Here is a 25,037-nt window from a genome sequence, read left to right as displayed (position 1 = left end):
AACGCTGTGAACAGAGTTACACACCTTGTTTGACACACCTAACCTGCATGGGGCTGTCCCACTGTCCATCCTGACAGGTCACGTATTTGTAGTCCCCGCCCAGGACGAAGCCCGGATGGCAAAAAAACTCGATGACAGTACCATGGGAAAACCGACAAGGGGATGGGTGGCAGGTGTAGCCCCCGTTCTCTGGTTTAGATATGGGCAGACAAGCTGGTGGACAAGGAATAAAGAGTTAAAAAATAATTAACAGTGGTCCGCCATACACTTGGTTTGACATTCAAGGATTCATGCTGTATTTCATGATTATGCATGTTTAGTTTAGTTTTTGTTTGCGCTGTTTTTTTTAATGCATTCGTAATTTAGTTGCTTGGTATATTTAACCGTTTTTTTGTGGGAAAATGTGTTTGAACGATTTACTAAGAACATTGAAAAAAAAAAAGAAAAAAAAAAAAAAACGTTAGCATTTTATAGCATTTAAGCTAGCGGACTTTTCCTATTCAAGTTAGCCAATTGTTCTTTTGTTGTTCTCAGATCCTCATTTATTTATTTTTTATACCGTTTAGGGCTAAGCTCAGGTATCTTAATATTTTATGTTCCTTATCAGATTACTCGATTATTCGAACTCACTAGTTCATCAATTAATCGACTGCTAAAATAATCGATAGCTGCAACCCTAACAAAAACCCAGAAAACTTTTGTCTAGTTTTAGTTGACGAATACTCAAAATGTTTTAGTCCAAAAATAAAGAAATAGATGTAAAGGTTTCCCACAATTTCAAATCAACATTAAAAGGACAAGGACAATATGATGAATTCATGATGATAGAACACAAAACAGTAGGCTACATTATTTTCAACTAATTATACCCAGCTGGACGCTAAAAACTGTATATAAAAAAAGTTGACCGAGAGTTTAAGAGGACGCTCGCCACACTAACGTTAATGCTAATGCTAGCGCAAATGTTATGCTAATGCTACGAGTTACATTCAGCGTGTGATGATCACTCAGCACTGACCTTTAAAGGCTAAAGCAACATTTGGGATAACCGATCCCAAATGTTTGTTAAGGCAAAAACAAAAAGCATTAAAGCAAAACAATTTTCCTTATGTGCAAAACAATTTTCTTTAGACTTCATAAACATTGTAAAGCCCGTCAGAGACTGACAATGGACTGGGCGTGGCCCTCAGGCCGTATATTGCATTCCAAAAAATTCTCATTTTTAACCACCATCGTTTCTCTTTTCGCTACCAAAATGAAGATGGTGCGGTCCATTAAGATTTAGATTTGAACCATTGTTGTTTTCGTTTCAATGATGACGATAACGAAAATAATTCGTCGATGAACAATTTTTTCAAAAACATGTCTTGGGAGATTAAAAAATATGATACCAATGCCAGTTTTCGTCTGACGAAACCATAACAGGACTAAAATGAGACATACTTTCTATCATATGTTCACAACGCGTGACATTTTCTTATTGTACGCCTGTCCTTCACTCACCTCACCGCTGTTTATGATGTCCTTCAAGCTAGAGCCTAGTTCGGGCCTAAAAAATCCAGCCCGACCCGACACGGCCCGCTGGTATTGAGGCCCGACCCGGCCCGAGCTCGATCACTTAACTAGATTTGCAGGCCTGAGCCCGAAAAACCCGATTTTTTTTTTTTTTTTTTTTTTTGAGTGACGCGGAAAAAAACGCAGCAGCAGCAATTTATTTTCATTTCTTCGAGTTGGCAGAAAAAAACGCAAGTTTTCTTAATGTTTAAATAATCTACATATTTTTTTTAGAATTATCAAAGCATTCACACAACGAAATAACGCTGGGAAAGTTTGTTAAACATATTTCTGAGTGCGTGGGACATTGTTCTCACATGGACGCGCCTCTCTGACAAGGAGAGGGAACAAGAGAGGGCGGCGCCTCGGCCGTGCGCAAACTACAGCCGGAGGACAAGAAGAAAAAGCGGCCGGCGCCACGACGTTCGTGCACACGCACAAGCAAAAGCGCAATACAGAGAGCCTGCGCTGCTCTCCATTTTATTTATTTTTTATTTTTTATTTTTTTTTGAGTGACGCGGAAAAAACGCAGCAGCAGCAATTTATTTTCATTTCTTCGAGTTGGCAGAAAAAAACGCAAGTTTTCTTAATGTTTAAATAATCTACATATTTTTTTTTGAATTATCAAAGCATTCACACAACGAAATAACGCTGGGAAAGTTTGTTAAACATATTTCTGAGTGTATGGGATATTGTTCTCACATGGACGCGCCTCTCTGACAAGGAGAGGGAACAGGAGAGGGCGGCGCCTCGGCCGTGCAGCGGGAGGACAAGAAGAAAAAGCGGCCGGCGCCACGGCGTTCGTGCACACGCACAAGCAAAAGCGCAATACAGAGAGCATGCTCTCCATTTTTTTTTTTTTTTTTTTTTTTTAAATAATTTATTAGTCCGGCATGGCGGCCCGACCCGACCTGACCTGAACGTGAATGCTTAAATTGTGGGTCGGGTTCGGGTTCGGGCACAAAATCTAACCTCTACTTCAAGCTAAGCTGCACTCCAGGCTTGCTTGTTTTGAAACACACGATAATGTTTGTTTTCTTATCTTAGCAAGAGAGGATATGCAATGTTGCTTTAGCCTTTAAAGGTCAGTGCTGAGTGATCATCACACACTGAATGTAACTCGTAGTGTTAGCATAACATTTGAATTAGCATGAACATTAGCGTGGCGAGCGTCCTCTTCAATCCTGGACAACTTTTTTTATATCCAGTTCTTAACGTCCAGCTGGGTATAATTAATTGAAAATAATGTACTGTTTTGTGTACTATCATCATGTTGTCCTTGTCCTTTTAATGTTCATTCTAAATTGTGGGAAACCTTTGTTATCTATTTCTTTATTTTTGGACTAAGACATTGTGAGTATTTGTTAACTAAAAATAGATGAAAGTTTTCTGGGTTCTTGTTAGGGTTGCAGCTATTGATGATTTTAGCAGTCGATTAATCGATGAACTAGTGAGTTCGAATAATCGAGTAATCTGATTAAGAACATAAAATATTAAGATACCTGAGCTTAGCCCTAAACGGTCTCAAAAAATAAATAAATGAGTATCTGAGTAAACAAAAGAACTATTGGCTAACTTGCATGGCAAAAGTCCGGTAGCTTAAATGCTATTAAATGTTAACATTTTTTTTTTTTTTTTTTTTTAAAACAATGCTCTTAACAAATCGTTCAAACACATATCCCCACAAAATAACAAAAAAAATAAAAAAATAAAAAAGATTAAATATACCTAGAAACTAAATTACAAATAAATTAAAAAAACATTAGCTCAAACAAAAACCAAACAGTTGCTGTGGCAACTCATTGTGTGTAAGTGAGCAGCTTGAGCAGATTTGAGTGGACTCATTCAATGAAGCATTTAATAAAGACAAGCATTTCTCTAATTCTTGTTTAAAAATAATTCGGAGGGATAGTAACATGTTTAAAACGTCATAATTATTACATTTGAAGTGCTTAAAACCTTTATCAAAATAGATATATATATAGATATATTAGGGCTTTTACTAGTCAATTAACTGATTAACTAGTTAGTTCGAATAATCGAGTAATCAAATAAGGAACATAAAAAATGAAAATACTTGAGCTGAGCCTTAAACGGTATTAAAAAAAAAACAAAGAAATGAGGATCTAAGTACAACAAAAGGACAATTGGCTAACTTACGTACATAGCAAAAGTCCGGTAGCTTAAATGCTATTAAATGTCAACATTTTTATTTATTTTATTTTTTTAACAATGCTCTTAACAAATCGTTCAAACACATATCCCCACAAAATAACAAAAAAATAAAAATAAAAATAAAAAAGATTAAATATACCTAGAAACTAAATTACAAATACATTAAAAAAACATTAGCTCAAACAAAAACCAAACAGTTGCTGTGGCAACTCATTGTGTGTAAGTGAGCAGCTTGAGCAGATTTGAGTGGACTCACTCAATGAAGCATTTAATAAAGACAAGCATTTCTCTAATTCTTGTTTAAAAATAATTTGGAGGGATAGTAACATGTTTAAAACGTCATAATTATTACATTTGAAGTGCTTAAAACCTTTATCAAAATAGATATAAATATAGATATATTAGGGCTTTTACTAGTCAATTAACTGATTAACTAGTTAGTTCGAATAATCGAGTAATCAAATAAGGAACATAAAAAAATGAAAATACTTGAGCTGAGCCTTAAACGGTATAAAAAAAAACAAATAAATGAGGATCTAAGTACAACAAAATGACAATTGGCTAACTTACGTACATAGCAAAAGTCCGCTAGCTTAAATGCTATAAAATGGTAACTTTTTTTTTTTTTTTTTAACAATTTTCTTAACAAATGGTCATAATTATGTTCCAACAAAAACAGAAAAATATACCTATGAACTAAATTACGAATGGATTAAAAAAACATAAGCTAAGTTTTTATTTGAGCTTATGTTGGTCTTAACAGGGAGCAGCTGGATTCATCCATGTGAAATGAGTCATGTCATATTCACTGTTGCCACTTGCGGGCAGTGTATACACCCAAATCAATAAAACTAAATACAAACAGTTTAAAAAAAACATTATAAAACCAATTTAATTAAACAAATACTCCAAGCAGCAAAATTTAATTAAAAGCTTTTTTCTAATCGAATTTCTCGAGTTAATCGATTAATTGTAGCACTAGTTTTTGTCGATGAAAACTCGACAAAGACTAACCCATTTTGAAATGATTTCAATAAGACTAAGACTAACAAGTATTTTCGTCCCGAAGACTATGACAAAAATTAAAACGGCTGCCAAAAACAACACTGATTTGAACAAACATAGCATTATAAAGCCAAATATAAGTTAGACGGTGACATCCTGCTCTCAAGTGGAGTAACTCAACGCTAATTAACGAGTGATTTACTCTTACGTTACCCAGTTGCCCATGGATGGTAAAATAAGCATTGTTGCCTAATTCAATATAGCTTACCAGCACTTGGTAGAACGAGTTGTTATCAATTCACAATGATAATTTAACCACAGTCACAAGACAGACAGCTTTACGTTCGCAAAAACAGTGGGTCAGTTGTCTGAACACCACTGTGGGTGCAGTGAGGAGGTTCTGACTAACTTTCCGTGGTGATGCAGATGAGAATGTCAGGGCCACCCGGCAGGTAATCGGGGTCGCAGCTGTACAGCTTCTACAGCACTATGCCCACCGGGAAAAATCCCCTTCTGCATTCCGTGTGGTTTACCCAGCTGTTTTCAACCATGTACGGCCCCACGCAAGAAGGCTGAAGAACCAACAAGTTCTGGGAAACTGTTGTTTTTTTTGTATTTGAATTAAACTTACAAATATTTGGGGCCTGCTGTTTTCACTTGAATATCACTGCAACAAATTATTTTCATCCTGGTTTACAGTAATCTACCCTGAGACACGAGTAATAACAATATGCACAAATTTCTCCGACAGTTCTTCTGGAAATCTTCTGAATTTTGTCACGCATTCAAATAGACATGTAAACGCATGCACGTTTTAACTAGCAACTGACTGTAGCTAGCTTGTGTGAAATACCTTGCTCTTTGACACAGCTGATCTGAACTGGACCGTCCCACTCCCCATATTGGCAGGTAAGATATTTATAGTCGCCTTTCAAAACGTAGCCGTCATTGCAGTAGAATTCAATCACAGTGCCATGAGAAAGTCGGCGACACGGAGAGGGGTGGCAGGTGTAGCCCCCGTTTTTTGGCAGATGTAGAGGCTGGCAGACTGTAGACACATGGAAAATTGAAAACTCTGAATAATGCAACCGTTTAAAATCACGATCATCTTAGCATTACTACAACCCCTAGCAAAAAGTATGGAATCGCCAGTCTCGGACGAGCACTAAAGTGATCATCACCTTGTCAAGAGTCAAGAATCTGCATTGGACGTGATGATGCTGGAACTTTTGTCTGGTGCTGTTCCAGTGAGATTTACAAAGATGACTGCCTGAAGAAAACATCAAAATTTCCTCAGTCCTTGATGATATGGGGCTGCATGTCAGGCAAAAGCACTGGGGAGATGGCTGTGGTTAAATCTTCAATAAATGCACAAGTTTACATTGACATTTAGGACAGCTTTCTTATCCCTTCAATTGAAAGTATGTTTGTCATTTTCCAAGATGAAATAGAGCTAAAATTGTTAAAGTGATCCTCGATTTTAAAGACATGTAGGCTCTAATAAATCACAATTGTTCTCTTGTATTAAAATATGTCGTTAGAAACACATAAAATGTTAAATCAATGGAAATATTTTATAATATTTAGTGCATATTTTGACCGATAGTTGGCGCCATGTTCTGCGGGCGCGGAGTGATGACGTAGATGATATTTTTCCAATCGTGTAGCGTGTGTACAACAACTGTGTATTACTGGCTTAACTCGCGAAGTAAAATGCCACGATGTGCTGCTTATGGATGCAATTTCGAGTCAAATGGAAACAAGGAGAGTGATGCGAGTCTCCACAAATTTCCTGTGGACAAGAAGAGGAGAAAGGTTTGGGAAAATGCCTGTAGACAAGCAAATCTTCCCAAACAACCAAGGCTTTGTTGTCGCCATTTTTCTCCTACCGCGTTTGAGGATTTTAGTAGATGACAACTAATGAAAGATCTCACCGGAGCGGCTAGATATAAGCGCAGACTAAAACCAAATGCTGTTGCAACTATTTTCCCGCACAAGAAGCCTCAGCCTGCTCGGATATCGAGTGAAATGCGCGCAATGAAGCGAGACGGACGAGACACTCTGGCCGCCCTCTTAAGCACCCAAGTCGCTCCTGTCGCTACAGCGAGAGGCGAACCTTCGGGCGTACAGCTAGTCACAGAGGAAGCTAATAATTCACCTCTACTGTCAGTTCATCAGGCAGTGTGTGTTCAGTATTCAGCTAATATGAGTGATGCTGCCACTCAAACTGATCAAAGCACGTCCAATGATAAATTCTCATCGCCGGAATGGCATACATGTGAAGTCAAAATCCATTTTAGGGGACTCCCTCTGAAAGGTCATCGCGAGAATGGCAAGAGTGCCAAACAGTAATCAGAGAAAAGGGTGGCTACTTTGAAGATACTAGAATATCACATGTTTTTAGTTATTTCACCTTTTTTCTAAGTACACAATACACACGTGTGCATTTGTAGCAAGTTATAACAGAATTCACCGGCGGAAATTATGTTGGCACGTTGTGTGGTTGGGGGGGGGGGGGTACTTTGTGAAGGGAACAGCTGGAAATAACTGTTACCTTCCGCGGGTCGCATGCCAGACAGACATTGCTATTTCTTGCAGCCTAAATGTCAATAAAACAACGCGGATTAGCTCCGTGGTTTGATACTCCGCATCCTTCCCTAGCTCGCCACACATTCATAGTTTTATTGCCTTCAGTGAGAGTTTATAATGTCAATGGTCAAGAAAATAAAAAGGCACGAATGCCAATGTGTTTTGGCCTGTACTGTATGTAAAGCATACGACAGCTCTGGATGCTAACAATCTACACAATTATATTGGAATGAGTTTGATGACGCAATAACTCACCTTGAAGATCTGCTGACAAAAACCTGAGTTCTCGACAACATACGCTCTCTCGCTCCGTTGTCATCGAGATGCACTTGCCGCAAGTACACCAGAAGTTTAGCCCAACTCTTGCCTCATCAGGTATTTCTTGCTCTGCATTTCGCCTTTGCTGCTCGTCTTGTGAACGACCGACAGTGCTGTCCTGCTCTTCACTTTTCCGCTCTGGTTCAAATTGGAAGGGACGAACTGACGAGATGTTGCTAATGAATGACACGCTGAAGTCCGGCAGTGGGATTTGTGACGTCACAGCACTGCGACGTCAACAACCATGGCGAACAATCAGTTAAAATAATTTTACAAATTTTATTCAAACGAAAACATTAAGAGGGATTTAATGTCAAATTATTATAACTCATACTAAGATGTATCTTTTAAGAATTACTTGTCTTAAAACTAGAGGATCACTTTAAAGCATTCCTTGGAGAAAGACTCATACAGTCAATGTCATGGCCTGCAAATAGCTCAGCTCTCAACCCTATTGAAAACCTGTGGTTGAAATTGAAAAAAATGGTCCACAGCAAGGCTCCGACCTGCAAGGATGATCAGGCAACTACAACCAAAGAGAGTTGGCACCAAATTGATGAAGAATACTCATTAAGTCCATGCCACAGAGACTGCATGCTGTCGTAAAAGCCAGAGGTGGTGCTACGAAATACTAGAGATGTGTTTTGATTGTTATTTCTTTGTTTGTTTCTCATGATTCCATATTTTTTTCCTCTGAATGGAGTGATTCCATATAGACTCACCAGCCACTTTATTAGGTACACCATGCTAGTAACAGGTTGGACTCCCTTTTGCCTTCAGAACTGCCTCAATTCTTCTTGGCACAGATTCAACAAAGTGTTTGGTCCATATTGACATGATGGCACCACACAGCTGGTGCAGATTTGTCGGCTGCACATCCATGATGCGAATCTCCCGTTCCACCACATCCCAAAGATGCTCTATTGGATTGAGATCTGGTGACTGTGGAGGCCATTTGAGTACAGTGAACTCATTGTCATGTTCAAGAAACCAGTCTGCTTTATGACATGGCGCATTATCCTGCTGAAAGTAGCCATCAGAAGTTGGGTACATTGTGGTCATAAAGGGATGGACACGGTCAGCAACAATACTCAGGTAGGCTGTGGCGTTCCAACGATGCTCAATTGGTACCAAAGGGCCCAAAGAGTGCCAAGAAAATATTCCCCACACCATTACACCACCACCACCAGCCTGAACCGTTGATACAAGGCACGATGGATCCATGGTTTCATGTTGTTGACGCCAAATTCTGACCCTACCATCCGAATGTCGCAGCAGAAATCGAGACTCATCAGACCAGGCAACATTTTTCCAATCTTCTATTGTCCAATTTCGATGAGCTTGTGCAAATTGTAGCCTCAGTTTCCTGTTCTTAGCTGAAAGGAGTGGCACCCGGCGTGGTCTTCTGCTGCTGTAGCCCATCTGCCTCAAAGTTTGACGTACTGTGCGTTCAGAGATCCTCTTCTGCCTACCTTGGTTGTAACGGGTGGTTATTTGAGTCACTGTTGCCTTTCTATCAGCTCGAACCAGTCTGGCCATTCTCCTCTGATCTCTGGCATCAACAAGGCATTTGCGCCCACAGAACTGCCGCTCACTGGATATTTTTTCTTTTTCGGACCATTCTCTGTAAACCCTAGAGATGGTTGTGCGTGAAAATCCCAGTAGATCAGCAGTTTCTGAAATACTCAGACCAGCCCTTCTGGCACCAACAACCATGACACATTCAAAGTCACTCAAATCACCTTTCTTCCCCATACTGATGCTCGGTTTGAACTGCAGGAGATTGTCTTAAACCATGTCTACATGCCTAAATGCATTGAGTTGCCGCCATGTGATTGGCTGATTAGAAATTAAGTGTTAACAAGCAGTTGGAAGGTGTACCTAATAAAGTGGCCGGTGAGTGTATATTTCCCTGTGCTTGCTCTATAAAAGTAACATTTACTGACCACCACAATGTTTTTTATTCATTTCTTTTAGTGTTTCTGAATGCTAAAGAGTTGCACTTTAGAACTATTTTATTATTTTTTCAATCTTTTCATTTGAGTTTGTTCTACATTATAAAATGTCTGAGGGCCGTCCGAGACTGGTGATTCCATACTTTTTGATAGGGGTTGTATGAAATCAAGTGCTTTATATAGTCTGCAAAGTGTCCTTACCATCACTGTGTATGCACTGTGGTGGTTCTGAAGACCACTGTCCAAGTGATGTGCAGGTGAGTACACTTGGTCCATCAATCAGGTAACCAGAATCACAGTGGTACTCCAACACTGTTCCCTCAGGGAGATAACCCATGTTGGTTTCTGGCACGTTAGGCGAGCCATGCTCCACCATGATAGGTCTGAGACAACCTGGACATAAAAAAGTCAAAAAACATATACATTTCAAACTCAAACTACTACAAAGTTTTTTTTTTTTTTACACTTTATTCTGGACCAGAAAAATCAACAAGCATGTCCACGTGCCCGCTTACTGAGCCCCGGGCATTTGACAATTACTGGGTCAGAATGATCCACTTTTGATGATGGTAAAGTAAGCATTGTTTTCTAATTCAATATGGTAAGTGTTCCATCAGGGAGTGCCCTTCATTACAAACTTTCCAAACCCACCTCAAGCGAAAGTAAACCAGTCCTGTAACTACTAACTTTTAAATTCTTAGTAATTTATTGTTCTATTGATACTAATCATTGAATATATTTGTGAAAGAATGGCTTGAGGAACATTCTAATGAAGTTGAGCATCTCGTATGGCCGGCACAATCCCCAGACCTCAACATTATTGAGCATGTATTGGACAGTTTTCGAGATTCAAGATGTCAATTTCCACCGCAACTGTCAATGATTAAGATGCCAAAATGTTAAGTGTTTCCATTATTTTGTCCAACCCCTGTATGTGCATGAAGAATCTCCTTACCTGAACCTTCACCTGTGTCTACCACCGCCAATGCCAGCAACAAGTACACAGACCATTTAAAACAGACTTGTGATGTTGCCTCGGTCTTTCCATTGCACATTTTCCCCAGCACTGCAGTCAGCTCAACCTGGAACAATATTACTTATCAATTAGACGTGCTGATTAACGGCTTCAAGGTATACCGTGGTATGAAAATGTCAAGTTCAAAACCTCAAAAAATTTCCGTCAAACCATCCCTAAGGTACGTCCCAAAAATGCATGGAGAAATCCCTCGCTTGCTGCTCCAAGGCTCAATTCTCCCCCACCGGTTGTTGCTCAGTGTCAGCTGTGCTACACAATGGCTGGAGGAGGTGAAACTCCTGAACTTTTCCCCCCTCAATCGAAAGAAATGAAATCACTGGTATGGAAATACTTCAGCTACAGAAAAGTTACAGATGGCCACAGCTTAGAGGAGGAGGGCCAACCGACATGTAAAACATTTTTTGCGGAGGGTGGCTGCTGAGGAGGCAATACCTCCAATATCAGGGTTTCCCCTACACATAAAACATTGTGGCACACCACCACACCAAAATAAAACCCGCCACGCCTTGCAAAAGAAATTTTTTAAAGGCCGTTTGAAACTAGCAGCAGCCTAGTGTGAAGGGTTCAGTGGCAACCTATTCATTGAGTATTGTAATGTCTGTAACTAGGCGCGGTCCCCTTAAGAGACGAGCTTTGACGTGGAAGTAAGCGAGGAGAACGGGCGAGATAGCGGTCGCATGTCGCGGTAGCCCGCTGTTATTTTGTTATTGTTTTTCTTTATTATTTTTGCCAAAATAAAGTGGTTAAGCCAACACCGACTCCTCCCCTTCCTCCCCCCAACTGGGGCATTACAGTATTTTGAATAGGACTTTTCGGCGAAAGTGAGTGGTGTCTTGGACGGAACGGCAAGTTTGAATGAATTTGCGCCAAGATGCGGGTCCCAAAATAGAGCCTTGCTCTATTGGTCTCAATATTGGTAGAGACGATATTACAGCTTAACCTGCATGTAAACTTTTTGCTGGGGATGAGACATTAATAAGACCAAACATATTAGGTTAGGGCTACATTTCTCACCAATAGGAAGTTAGGAACCTAATTTATTGATAGGCTAAATGATCAATGCAAAAATAATCTGTATTGACTTGTACTAACTTTCACACTGCAAATTTATAACGTCTTAATTTGATATTTTTCTTGAATCTAGTTGAATAATTTTCTCCATCTTGTTTTGAGTTTAAACACTGTCATGAACGTTTTCCAACAGCTCCGAGAGTTAACTCCAGCGTGTTTAGTGTGTCTAGCAGTCGTTAAACGTGGTGTTTTTTTCTCTCTGGCAACTGTCAGTGTTGAGCAAGAGAGTGTGTGCATAATGTAAACATGATACGAGTCAAACACACATGCTTTTTATTGAAAATAATTCAATTATTTTTGTTCTGATGGTAATAATGTTGAACTGTGGCTCTGGGTTTAGGCTCACCTATAGGACTGCATTTATTTTAATTTTATTTCAAATGTTTAGTTTTTTAAAAATGCATTTTAACTTAACACAGGGGTGAAAGTGGCTAGAATTTCTTGCCAGAACCCAGACGGTCGCCAAAGAGCCAGAAATTTTATTAATTTTTTCCCCCTTTTATTTATTTATTTTTTGGGGGGCGGGGGGGTCAAACCTCTTACCTACTGAAATGCGAAGAAAACTGTTTTAGCACAGTTATTTCTATAACACATAAAAAAACTGATTTTCATTCAAAATTGATTTTTTCAATGATTTGCAAAATAAAAGTTAACAAAGACAGCAATAACCCCAACCTCCATCTCCTAATTTTTATTTTCCCTCATTTCCTCACATACTAATGGCCAAATCTCAATTTTAACTACTTAAGAACATAGGATGTATATAAAAATTGAAGTTAATGTAAACATTAACTTTTTAGAAAAAAAAATAATAATAAAGATATAAGTGACATACATTCAGAAAAAAGGTACAAATGACTTGTATTATGCAGAGTGAAATGGAATCTATTTTGAAAATCACGCATCATAAATCATAAGGAAATGAATAAGTAGCCTAACATAAATGAATAAATATAAATCCAAAGTGCACATTGACAGCTAAGATGTTCTGAACCTCCCCATCAGAGCAAATAAAACTAAATATGATAAATAAGCCTCCTCTAGTCTTTCTCTTAAAGATTTGATCCATTTTATGTTGTATTGCCCTTTTTTTGTCGCATCAATTTAACCTCTTTTTTGTTGTTGTTGCTGTTTTAGAAAACATGCCCATTTGAACCAATCAGACCAACCAAGCACTTTATTATGTTTGTTGTTAATACGTGTGTATATAAATCTGATGTTGGTAGATTGTTTTCTTCTTGGAGATGAAATGCATGTGTGGCAGCTTAGCCTTTTTTTTTTTTTTTTAACATAGCGTTTTGACAGTTACCGTCATATTTTCGGAATCAAAGCATCATGTACCAGAACAGCATTCCGGCCCTGAATCTTATACCGGAACTGCGTTCTGGCCCTGAATCTTATACCGGAACTGCGTTCCTGACCGTTCTGGCCCACTTTCACCCCTGACTTAACATCATACTTATGTTCCAATTTTCTGATGTTTTTAAGAATAAAAATCCTGTTCAATTGATTTTTTTTTCAATCATTTTTAAACTCCGATATCTCAAAGATACACATTTTAGAGCTGTAATTGCAATACCGTGATATTTTGGCTTAAGGTTATCATACTGGCACATGCCTATTATCAATATGACCCCACGACAACAAAGAACACGTTGCTTTTGTCACTACACTCTAACAGCTGAAGGAGGCTGCAGAGGTTGGACACATGCCAGTGAAAAGACGCTATAATGATGATAACAGGGACTGACAGGTCTGAACGAGCAGTGTAGCAAGCGTTTTTCATAAACACACGCCTCATTAAGTGATTAATTCCAATGCAGCTTTAGACTATGTACAAAGCAATCTCTTGCATAAAAATGTACTCTAACTAGGGTCGTTAATGGTTTGATGGCAACCGATGCACGCCTATTCCCTGTGCTAACTCTACTGCATCTGCTAAATACGGACTAGTAAAACTACACTACAATTCGTTTCTTAAATTTAAAGCCACAACTGTGACTGTCCACGGACAGGGAGTGTGCTACTGTCTGATAAAAACGTCAGAATGACCAAAACTCATTGGGCTAGCTACCTAGCTTTTAAAACCTACGTCATGCGTAAGGACGATAAATTCGTTTGCTGATACCCACCACCACTCAGGACAGCCTGGGATATTCCACCCTCGCTTTCCTCACAACGGCGACATTTAATAAAGATATTCCAGACATCTGTCTATCATATTAAACGCTAGAAATACATATATAAACGAACAACCAGACGGCTACCCAGCCATTTGCTACACTAACTAGCTAGCCAGCCGAAGGTACTGAAACTTAGCTCGACTGCGCCTCCATAGTAACGGATGAATATTTCCATAGTTACAACATCCGGGAGATTTAGCGTGCATAGCGACCACAAACTGGACGAGACGCTGATTACAACCACTTTCACGTATACTTAGTCGCAAATTATATTTAAAACATACACGTACAACATTAACGAACAAAATGAGCTTCACTTCACGGAGCAATGATGGTACGTTTCATCGTCGGCTATCTCATTTTTACTACGGACGTGCAAAGAACATGCGTCGTTTTAGCGTCACAGACATGAAATAGAATAGAACAGAAAGCTTTTACAGTCGTTAATGAGACAATAACCTTAGTTTTTAGGGGCTAAAGGTGGCCCTGATTGATTTACAAAGTTATGTAAAACGTATTTTTCTCGAGGCAAGTGGTCATCATAGCTAATTTTGACTCCTTGAGCATTGTTAGCTTTTCATAACATAATAATAGAAAACCTTTTTTATTTTTATTTATTTATTTTTAAATTTTATTATTATTATTATTATTATTATTATGGAAGTGAGCGTAGGTGCTCTAGAAAACGTTTCCAGGCCTGCATCAAGAGAGTCATTAGCGACAGGTAAAGTGGAATCAGTATTTATTCTGTACACCAGAGTTGTTTTTGGCAGCCTTTTTAATTTTCGTTTTAGTCTTAGTCTTCTGGACGATAATACTTATCAGTCTTCGTCATATTTTAGTCGTTTCAAAATGTGTTTGCCTTCGTCTAGTTTTTGTTGAGGAGAACAAGACTAATTTCGTCTAGTTTTAGTTGACATCGGCTAAAAATGTTTTCATCTGTAAAATAAAAAAAAAATTACCCTTTACAAAAGTAAAGGTTTCCAACTATTTTGAATGAACATTGGCATATGAGCACATATTGTAGCATCTACAACAGACATGTCCAAATTCCGGCCCGGGGGCCAAATGCGGCCTCTGGTCAAATTTCATCCGGCCCCCAGCCTCTGTCATAAAATCAATAACGTCTGGCCCGCACACGGACTATTAATAAATTGGTCAGCAGTACTGCTACCATCATATGAAGTAGCTTACACACTAAATGCTGCTCCTCATTTACCCACTAAAAGGCAGCAGCACTCTAAGCAACATTACCCCATGTGACCCTTAACTTCCAAATTTTAAAATGGTGACAATCAACACAAAAAAGAAAGTTGACTGCGATTATCTAACGATTCTGTTATCAATCTCAATCAGCACTAACCATGTCACTTAGATTATATATGTTAAAGAAAGTCCAATCAGCTATTAATACCACCTGATTGTTTAAAGAGTGACTCACCAAGTACTGTCTTGAAAGTCCTTGCCGAGTTGTTTTACATTGATTTCCACAGGCCAAGTCATTATTCATGTGACTACTTAAACAAATGGGGATTTTTTTCCAAAAAGTCTATTAATGGTCTATCGTATTCCTCGTCGAATACTCTATAAAAAAATATAACATGTATGCATCTAAAATAATCCTAAACGATTTTATCAGCAAATTTAATACTCATTTCGGTCGGTAGTCCACCAATTAGTGGTTTTTACGGAATATTTTGAATTTGGTGGGTCTTAGGGCCAATCTGACTACTGATTCCACACAAAGGTATATACAGCACGTCCGCATCCGATGGTGGTATTTTTGTGTTGCTACTCTTTCTTCTATTGCTCCAAGTCCCAACTGTCCCCCTTACTTGTACACGCTCGAAGGGCCCCATGTTGCTTGTTGCCTGGGGCCCCCGGGGACCCTTGCTACGCCTCTGCTGCCTCATTTGCAAAGAGACAGTCGCTGTTTTTAAAGAGTTCAATTTGAGGCGATATTACCAAACAAGAGACGCTGACATGTACGACAAGATTACAGGGAAGACACGTAGCGAGAAATTAAAGCAACTTGAAGCTCGTTTAATTACACGCAGCAGTATTTCGCCAGAGCCCGAGAATCGAAAGAGAATGTCACAAAGGCTAGCTGCGAGATTGTTATTATTAATTTAAAAAAAAAATAAAGCAAATGTGACACACAGAATGGCTTGCTAAAATTTGCTTAAATATATTGTTTTACATAAAGGACGTCAACCAAGGTCGGCCCCCCACATTTTTACCTCACCAAATCTGGCCCCTTTTGCAAAAAGTTTGGACACCCCTGGTCTACAAGGACAACTCCAACTTGGTGATGATACACAGTTGGCAGGAAAACAGTATATGTTTTCAATTAATTATACCCACCTGGACGCCACGAACTGTATGTATTAAAAAAAAGTTGTCCGAGAGTTTAAGATGATGCTTGCTATTAGCATTAGCCTAATGCTAACGTGAGTATGGCATAGCATTAAACACGAATGCTTGGCTAACGCTATGAGTTACATTTAGAGTGTAATGATCACTTAGCATTGATTTTTAAAGGCTCAAGCAACATTGCATATTCTCCCTGGCAAAGATGAGGAAACAAATCTTACCGTGTGTGCAAGCCTGGAGACTGGAGAGCAGCAGCACGTCACGTGAGTGACACAACCAGACACTGCTACAATGCAGGCCAACTAGTAACTAGACATAAATGTAAATGCATTCTGAACATGTGACGGAAACTATGGCGGGTTTTCATCTTGTTGTCGTCTCGTCAGATGAAAACTGGCATTGGTCTCGTTATGTTTTAGTCTCCCAAAACACGTTTTTAGCTCATTACTGTTTCGTCATCGTCATGAAAAAATTGTTTGTTGACGAAATATTTTCGTTATAGTCATCGCTGACGAAAACAACACTGCTGTACACAAATGAACACTAGCTTAAAATTAAACTAAACAGCCCTGCTTTAGCTAGATAAACATGTCAAGTTTTATACTGTAGATACATATTTCTTTCAGGTCAGTATGATATTAATGCAACTGATGAGGAGAAGCAAGATCCAAAGCTGCAGAGAGCAATCGAAGAGATGAGGAAGCTTGATGAACTGCTGTCTGTATGCATGACCAGAGAAAAAGAAGCCAAGCGTCAACGAAAACAGCTCCAAGCTGAACTTTGGCAAGAGTTAATGGTAAAAACCATACTACTAATAATAACATTTAAAAAATGGCAATGACAATGGCAATACACAGGTATGCTGGATAGTTGGTGTACTACTACTAGGCTACTACAAAGTTCACCTACAGTGTTTGGAGTTTTTGTATTGGAAAATAAAAGTGCCCGTGTATTCTAATGCAAATCCCCGCAGCTAGACGGCACAATGACACACAAACACATTCGAAAACTAAAAGGGCTAATAAGCCTTGGTTTAACACCTCCTTTTCACAACACTAAAATAAATTGCACATGAAAATCCAACAGCATGGCGGCAGCTCAACAGCAACAAAAAACAATAATATGACTACCACGTAAGCTTGTCTTACCTATGAAGACACCAAAAGACAATCATGTTCATTTTTGTCCTCAAACTGATTTTAGAAAATGTTGCTGTTTTTGTCAAAAAAACAAACAAACAAACAAACAAAAAAACGCTAATTTGTTTTTGTGCCATGTTAACACCTCCACTGTCAACAGTTTACTTTTCCATTCCTTATTCAACGTGACCCGATAGCAAGCAAGGTGTCAGGTGGTATTATTTAAAAAAAAAAAAAAAAAAGACAAACAATTTTTTTTCCAACATATATATTAAATCCTCAAAGTTAAATATACGGAGCCCCTAAAGGGACTTTGACAGAAATAAGATAAATTTATGCAATCTGGAGCGCACCAGATTCTCTGGTGCGCACCAGATAGTTTCAATCTGGTAAACATTAGCATTATAGCGCATTTAAGCTAGCAGACTTTTGCTATGCAAGTTAGCCAATTGTTGTGAACATTAGCATTATATAGCATTTAAGCAAGCGGACTTTTGCTATGCAAGTTAGCCAATTGCAACTATACAACAATTAACTTGCATCGCAAAAGTCTGTTAGCTTAAATGCTATATAATTCAAATGATTACGAGATTAAATTGATCTTATTTCCGTCGATGTCCCTTTAGGGGCGCCGTATAAATATGCTATTGTTTCAATATGTTTTATTAATTTATGTATTTATTTATATTAAAAAATGTATGTATTAAAATCAATTTAGCCCCCCAAAATTCGCCCAAACACCAGGGGGTGCTGCAGCACCCAAGCTCCCCACTTCCCGCACCACTGCTTAAGTAGTTGCAGAAAGTAGTTCTTCAAACTATTTATGTAAAAGTATTCGTTGAGAAACACCCGAGTATTTAAAGAAACTTTTCACTTATTATTACTTAACGAATAGACGCACATATATTAGGATTATTCAAAAATGTTACACTCTCCAAAATTAAAACATATAACTGTTTAGCATACTACTGCCATCCTCTGAAATTGCGTGCAATTTGTCAAAGGACAGCTTACCAGAAGGCCGCTCTGAAAACAGCCAGGAAGCCATAAATGCAAGGCTATTTATGGCGCTGGAAGAACCGATTGGTAAGCAATAGGATAACCAATCAATAAATGCAATGTTTCCATGATAATTCATCTAAAATGTGTTCTGTTTCCTAAAGACCATTCAGAAAAGGAGGACTTTGAAACCCTATTTCAATCTCAGACATGCGAGAGTGAACTGGATAAAAGACTGAAAACATTGTTAGAGAGTAAGTCTTGAATATTTAATTAAATTGAGTGTATTTCCATTGTTGGAACTGCAATGTCAGAACTATACACTAGATGGCATTGTAGGCTCAGTAAACTCCCTTCACTAATTAACCAACTGACAGCACTGCAATGATTTAAAACCACATGAGATATTTGGGTATATTGCATATTTTGTGGTTGAATTTTGTATAGGAGTATTAAGACAAGTTAAATGTCTTTACATTGCCAAACTATATTTATGAGCATTACCTTCCACAGTCTCCCCTGTGGAATTTAAAGTACAATCTAATCTGACAGGTGACGAGAGAGCAGACGAGTTGAGCGAAGTATCCGAGTCCATGTGTGAGGAACCAGATGAAGGGAACCATGGTGATACCTGCAAGGGAAAGAAGAAACAGAAGAACTTTGTCAAGAGAAATATTGAGGTATGTTAGAGTTCACGTGAGGCCAGGGGCAGTGACAGGAATCTTGGAGCAAGTCTCCTCACTTTTTGTTTTTCCCAGCTTGAGTTGATTGATTGCACAAAGGGAAAAACAGGTTTTGGGATTTTTGAGAAATCCACTGTGAAAAATGAAATATTTTGAGTTGCTTTGATGAAACTGGGTATGATTTAAGATCAGAAAATGTTGTCGATCTGCCTTCATCCCTCTGTTAGGCATGTGCTGGTATGAAATTTTGACGGATGATAACCTTTAGCAAAAATACAGTGGTTTCACAGTATCACGGTATTGCCATCATAGCTCTAAAATGTGCTATTTGGAGATTAATGGGTTAAAAAAAAATCCATTGAACAGGATTTTTTCCCCCCACAACATATTTGAAAATCTGGAAAATCAACATAAATATGTTAAAACAAAGAAATAAAATAACCCAAAAAAGAAATATTTTAAATACCGTATTGGCCCGAAAATAAGACGGCCCTGATTATAAGACGACCCCCTCTTTTTCAAGACTCAAATTTGAAAAAAGACTTTTGAACACCAAATAAATTTTTATACAGAAAATAATGGCAGTACATCTAAAACAAATGATTAATATATTTCAGAGAAAAAGCATTTTATTTTGCCTCATTCAAATCTTAATATCTCAACATTTAAATATGTAAACTAAAGTGCAATCACATTCATAAATAAATGGCTTCTGATTTTTGAAATGTAAATAAACCAATGTATTGTGATGAAACAACAAAATAGCAATAACTGCATTCACCATCAAAGTGAAGTCTAACTGTAGTCTTGAAACAAATCTGAATAAGGAAAAACATTGCAATAAAATAATGCAAACTGGTTAAACTTGAGAGTAGCTGAGATCTGTCATGACAGAACATCGCTTCAACGATATCTGGCGCCATCTAGCGTCGTGAATGGGAAGAGTAGCTGAAATCTGTCATAACAGAACATCGCTTCAACGATATCTGGCGTCATCTAGCGTAGTGAATCGGTATAATGTCTAGACCGCGAATATAAAACGACCCCCTCTTTTTCAATCTTATTTCAATGCAAAAAACACCGTCTTATATTCGGGCCAATACGGTACAATTTAAATAAATAGAACTTATAGACTATACCCACAACCACAGCTCAAGTTGCTCAACATTACAACAAGAACCTTTGTAATACACAACTGGACTTAACCCATTAATGCCAGCAATATGAAGCAATTATCAGAGAATCCCAAAATTTGAAAAATAAGGTCCTAATAAAACCTTTTTTTCTCATTTGTAAAAAGAAAAGTCAAAATTAATATGTGTAATAAGCGCTCGTATATCTATAACCCTTGCTAAATCCTGTTTGTTTGTCTCATGGAACCTGCAGATGCATGTGTTGACTTGCATTCATCATTTTTTTTTTCAAAAAGAAATGTCAAACTTCTGAATTAGTCTCAAAATCATGAAATTTTAGGTGTATCAAATGTGATACAATTGGCAATATTTAAACAAAATATGATAAAATTGGATTTTATGTAAAACACATACCACTACTACTATTAATACTAGTTAGTTGAATATTAAGAGAGTGTGTGTAAGACTCGTATCATTATTTACACATTATACACATACCCACCCTCTCTCAACACAGAAAGTCACCAGAGAGAACAAACACCACAGGCTGTATTATGAAAATGTTATTTTGAACAGATGTTTACAATGGGGGAAGACTTTACAAAAGCAGGCTAATGGTAGAGAGGAAACTAGTTAGCTGTCTTGGCATGCTAACTAGCCACGTTATCCGCCTCGTTAACAAGCTTACGTTATAGTATTTGCTTTACCATCGCTAGACACACTAAACATGATGGAGTGAACTCTCGTAGCTGGTGGGACAGTGTTTACTTACCTAAAATATTGTGTAAAGTGACGGATGATTGTCGCGTAAATGTGAAATCATGTTGGAGGTGTTGCTTCCCCTGGCATCCACCTTCTGCAAGCGTGTCTATTGTCCTTCATCCTCTAAGTCCTGCTTCTTTTCGATGGCTGAAGTATACCATACTAGCGACTTTGTCGTTTTTGAGGGAGGAAAAAACTCAGGTCTAGTGTCACCGACAGACACAGGACAGAGCAAGAACCGGAGAGGGATGGGTGAGCGCTGCCACTTGAGGGAATCTGACCTTTTAGCCCGATTGCCGGAATCACGCCAGCCGAATTGTCGGAACCGCGCGAGCGGCGGAACTCCGACAATGTGGCCAAAAGGCCAAACTCCGCGGGGTCACCTTAGTTTTAACCCCCTGTAATGACTCTTTTAAAAGCTGGAAAAAAGCTTTGGAACACGAGTTGACATTTTTTTCCAAGTTGGCAGCAATCATACAGCAGAGAGAGACCCAGGCGAGGAGGCAAACTGGATCAAGGGTCACTGTATCACAAGTCAACAAAAGATTCCCGCGAAAAATTGACAACAATTAGTTAAACCTTCAGTCTTTTGAAGGCTCTGGTGAGGCGGGCTGTGGGCCAAAAGAAGGGTGTGTTTAGGCGTTGTGTAGGATTATTGTCTGTTGTGGATGGGACAGGAGAATTCGGGCGTTACTGTTGTCAGCGCAACGAGAGTTAAGGATTGTGCCTTGCTCAGGGTAACGTGATTGCTGATTGTTCACTTCTTGGTCGCGGGTTCCTCTGTATCAGATGTTCCTTGTGGCAAGACAAGATGTCACGCCATTTGTTCTGGACTGTCCAGAAGAGCTGATTGCGGGATTTGGTGGTGGAGATGTGGGTTTGTAGATGTCTTGCCTATCACCTGCTTGTCAGCGTCCTTCTTGCGCAGTTAGCTGAATGAAGTGCACATTGGGCTTCTGTGGTCAGAAGGCATCCTGTATCTGTTCTGCTCTTTATCTGCACGTTGTCTTGACGTTGCAAATTCTAATCATTTCAAGTGGAACTGTTCGTAACATCAAATATATTCTGCATGTTTTTCTTAAACTATTATATAAATGCTATTTATTTTATATTGGAGGTGTTAGTGTAATACAAATAGTAAATATGAGAAAAGATACTATTCCATGGTTGATTATATTAAGTGAGTTAGAGTAATACAAACAATCAAACTGTAAATACGAGAAAAGATACTATTCCCTTCACGCTCCAAGCCATATGCTGCATTTTTCGGACATAAAAGATAGCTAATACCGCACTACGGTATGACGGAAAATTTCAGTGGTTTTGAAACTATGATGTTTTCATACCACGGTAAACCTTGAAACTGTTAACCGGCGCATGCCTACCCTCAGTTGGTCGATCTTTCTGTCAGTCTTCTGCCTGTCATGTGCCTCACGATTTGCATGTCCGTCCTACTCTATCTGTCCTTTTGTTTTATTTTTTTAACCCATTCAAGTCCGTCGACAATGGAAGCAACCGGTTATGTTGTCCTGGGCCTCAGGACCATAGGGGCCCCTGAAAGCCCCTCAATTTATTTTACTTTACATTCACATATTTCTTTTTGATTTAAATCATTGTCTGATTAAATATTATGTTCTACTTGATATATACTTAAAAAATTTAACATAACAAATATTTCAAATATATATTTTTTCCTTTTTTTGTACAACCATCCTCTCCATTAAGTGTGAGCTTGCTCAAAAAGTGGATTTTACTGATGTTATAAATGACTTTGCTGTCAAAACAAAATCTAGGCGCATCACTGTTTGACAGCTTGATAACCTAAGGTATGTGGAGGGGGCAGGCACAGGATGTTTAGTTATACTGTTTTGTTGCTTAGCAGGCAGGCATAGCACTATCAGTTGTATTGTATTGTAGCCTATATGTGGCAATAGATGGAAATTGTTTATTTTGTGTCTCATTACGGTTTGTTAAATTTAACAGTCCATCTCAAATTAAATAATTTGAAAATTTACACTGTCAAGTCTGTTGACAGTCCTGCAGCCTTTGGCTGCCATTGATGGCGATAGACGTTCGATCCCTTTCAACTGGGTGGGCTTGCTATATTAATTCCATCAAGCTATTCTGTCAGTCCAACACATTGAAAACCCATCTTTATTTTACATTTGTCAGAATTCTAAGGCACTCAGCCAATAGATGATTGTCTATTGTGTAGAGTCAACATAATTACAATGTGTTCGGCAATGAAAACTTGAGAAAAATGCTTTTGATTTTGGCAAAGATCTGTGGAAAACACTGAAGTTTTTGTTCACTTGCAAACACTGCCGTCTGCAGTCAAGGTCTTTGTCTTCCTGTCTTTCTCAACGTTGTGTGCTGCTCTAGCTTGCCAGGGGCAAAGGAGGCCAAGTGCTGTTGACACAGGCAGAGGAAGAGCGTCTGGCCGAACTCCTGCGAGACATGGATGAAGAGGAAGAGGACAGTGCCAGAAGAGCAGACAACGAGGTACTCTACCATGGGAGCGCAGAACAGGGAACATACGACTTTAGCAAGTTCCCTAATTCTTCTCCCTCCTGTCTGGAGTCTCACCTTAGCAGGTGGTGATTCCATCTCACCACGTCTGCTATCAACATTCCCCAAGATATTTTTATATTTTATGGGAACGGAACGTTGTTTCCACTATCAAATAGTCACACATAGTTGAACCAGGGCCCTTATCATGGTCATGATTGCTTCTACATTTTACAGCTAAGCACATGGACTGATGCTAACCGCTACGCATGTTTTGATGTCTGCTTGGCCACAGAAAAGGTCCATAGGCAGACCATCCTCAGTCCAGAGCTTGACACATGAGCCAGATGTAGTTCACAAGAGGCCACGTTGTATAGATTCTTTTTTTAGCATGTTTTCATTATGATTCCGCCTGAGCTCTTTGAAATTCAGATGACGGAATCTTTCATGAATAGGAAGATGTTTTTTTAATAAGAGGCAGTGGTAATAAAAGGGAGGGTATGCCCAAAAAAAACTAAAAAATTGGCAGATGGTTGAGCAGTTGGCATCTTACTGCAAAGCCATTCATGCAATTTTTACTGAATTTAAAAAAATATTTTTCTGTTTCAACCACCGTTATTTTTCCTCCATAATATAACCTGATATGTTACAATACATTTATTTTGAACACTGCAAAAAACTCAAAATGAAAACGGCATTTGTTCATTGATAAGCCGCACTGGACTATAAGCCACAGTTGTCCTCATTGTATTATGGGATATTTACACCAAAAGATATTGACTGGTAACACTTCATTTGACAATGGCATCATAAGACTGTCAAGAGACCAAATGAACCACCATTAAGCTTTGAACCAATTGGGTGCAAAGCCTTATTGTTTCTAAAAGCTTCATTTGGCCATCACTGCTCCCTTGGGGGAGACAGTCAACCTCTGCTGCCACCTGCTTTCAACACTGTTGTCTTCCAACATTCCTCCTAGCATGCATTGCGGCGCTACAGATGTAAATAACATGTTCTGTGCTAATTATTTCTTCAGTTACTGTTCCAGTTGTTTCATTAATTGCTAGTTATGGTATTTGGTAACATTTTCTTGGATAGTGGTGCCATAATACTGTCATATGACAGTCATAATTATTACATGACAATGTCATAAGCATTAATGAATGCTTATAACAGAGGTCGGTTAGTGTCATCCAGCAAATTATCTCACTTTTGAATGGCCGTAAAAGATCTGAGCTGGACATAAATGGAGTTAGTGAAATAATATACCACAAGACACATATTGACATCTGTCATAAGCATTCAGTAATGCCCATGACAGTATCATGTCATAATTATGATGTTCTTATGACAGTCTTATGATGCCGCTGTCAAATAAAGTGTTACCTATTAACCCAAATAAATCAACAAATAAGCCGCACTGGACTATAAAGCCGCAGGATTCAAAATGAGGGAAAAAAGTAGCGGCTTATAGTCCGAAAATTAGGGTGGGTATATATATATATAATTTTTTTATAAGATCTAAAATATTTTGGAGTGAAAGCAGTGAATTTG

At 38.6% G+C, this 25,037-nt stretch overlaps 2 protein-coding genes across 3 annotated transcripts in view; one reads left to right on the top strand and one right to left on the bottom strand.

Annotated features, from left to right (window-relative positions):
* Positions 1–14,012, bottom strand: part of LOC130930978 (sushi domain-containing protein 6-like) — a 28,156-nt gene extending 14,144 nt beyond the window's left edge. Inside the window, exons 1-5 of one of the 2 annotated variants that reach the window (XM_057859371.1) lie at positions 13,836–14,012; positions 10,552–10,678; positions 9,798–9,989; positions 5,588–5,782; positions 25–213 (exon numbers count right to left, since the gene is read on the bottom strand). In XM_057859371.1, the coding sequence (XP_057715354.1) occupies positions 25–213; positions 5,588–5,782; positions 9,798–9,989; positions 10,552–10,651 (676 nt within the window). In that variant the 5' untranslated portion in view covers positions 10,652–10,678; positions 13,836–14,012. The remainder of the gene's footprint in view (positions 1–24; positions 214–5,587; positions 5,783–9,797; positions 9,990–10,551; positions 10,679–13,835) is intronic. The other variant, XM_057859372.1, reaches the window with a different exon arrangement.
* A 536-nt stretch (positions 14,013–14,548) lies between these two features.
* fsip1 (fibrous sheath interacting protein 1) overlaps positions 14,549–25,037 on the top strand; it is a 102,710-nt gene continuing 92,221 nt past the window's right edge. Inside the window, exons 1-7 of the mRNA XM_057859650.1 lie at positions 14,549–14,610; positions 16,428–16,522; positions 16,886–17,055; positions 18,403–18,484; positions 18,562–18,651; positions 18,950–19,077; positions 23,358–23,477. Of these exons, the coding sequence (XP_057715633.1) occupies positions 16,462–16,522; positions 16,886–17,055; positions 18,403–18,484; positions 18,562–18,651; positions 18,950–19,077; positions 23,358–23,477 (651 nt within the window). The 5' untranslated portion in view covers positions 14,549–14,610; positions 16,428–16,461. The remainder of the gene's footprint in view (positions 14,611–16,427; positions 16,523–16,885; positions 17,056–18,402; positions 18,485–18,561; positions 18,652–18,949; positions 19,078–23,357; positions 23,478–25,037) is intronic.

This window comes from Corythoichthys intestinalis, chromosome 15 (assembly GCF_030265065.1).
Source record: "Corythoichthys intestinalis isolate RoL2023-P3 chromosome 15, ASM3026506v1, whole genome shotgun sequence".
NCBI lineage: Eukaryota > Metazoa > Chordata > Actinopteri > Syngnathiformes > Syngnathidae > Corythoichthys > Corythoichthys intestinalis.
This window is presented reverse-complemented; position numbering and strand designations above follow the sequence as displayed.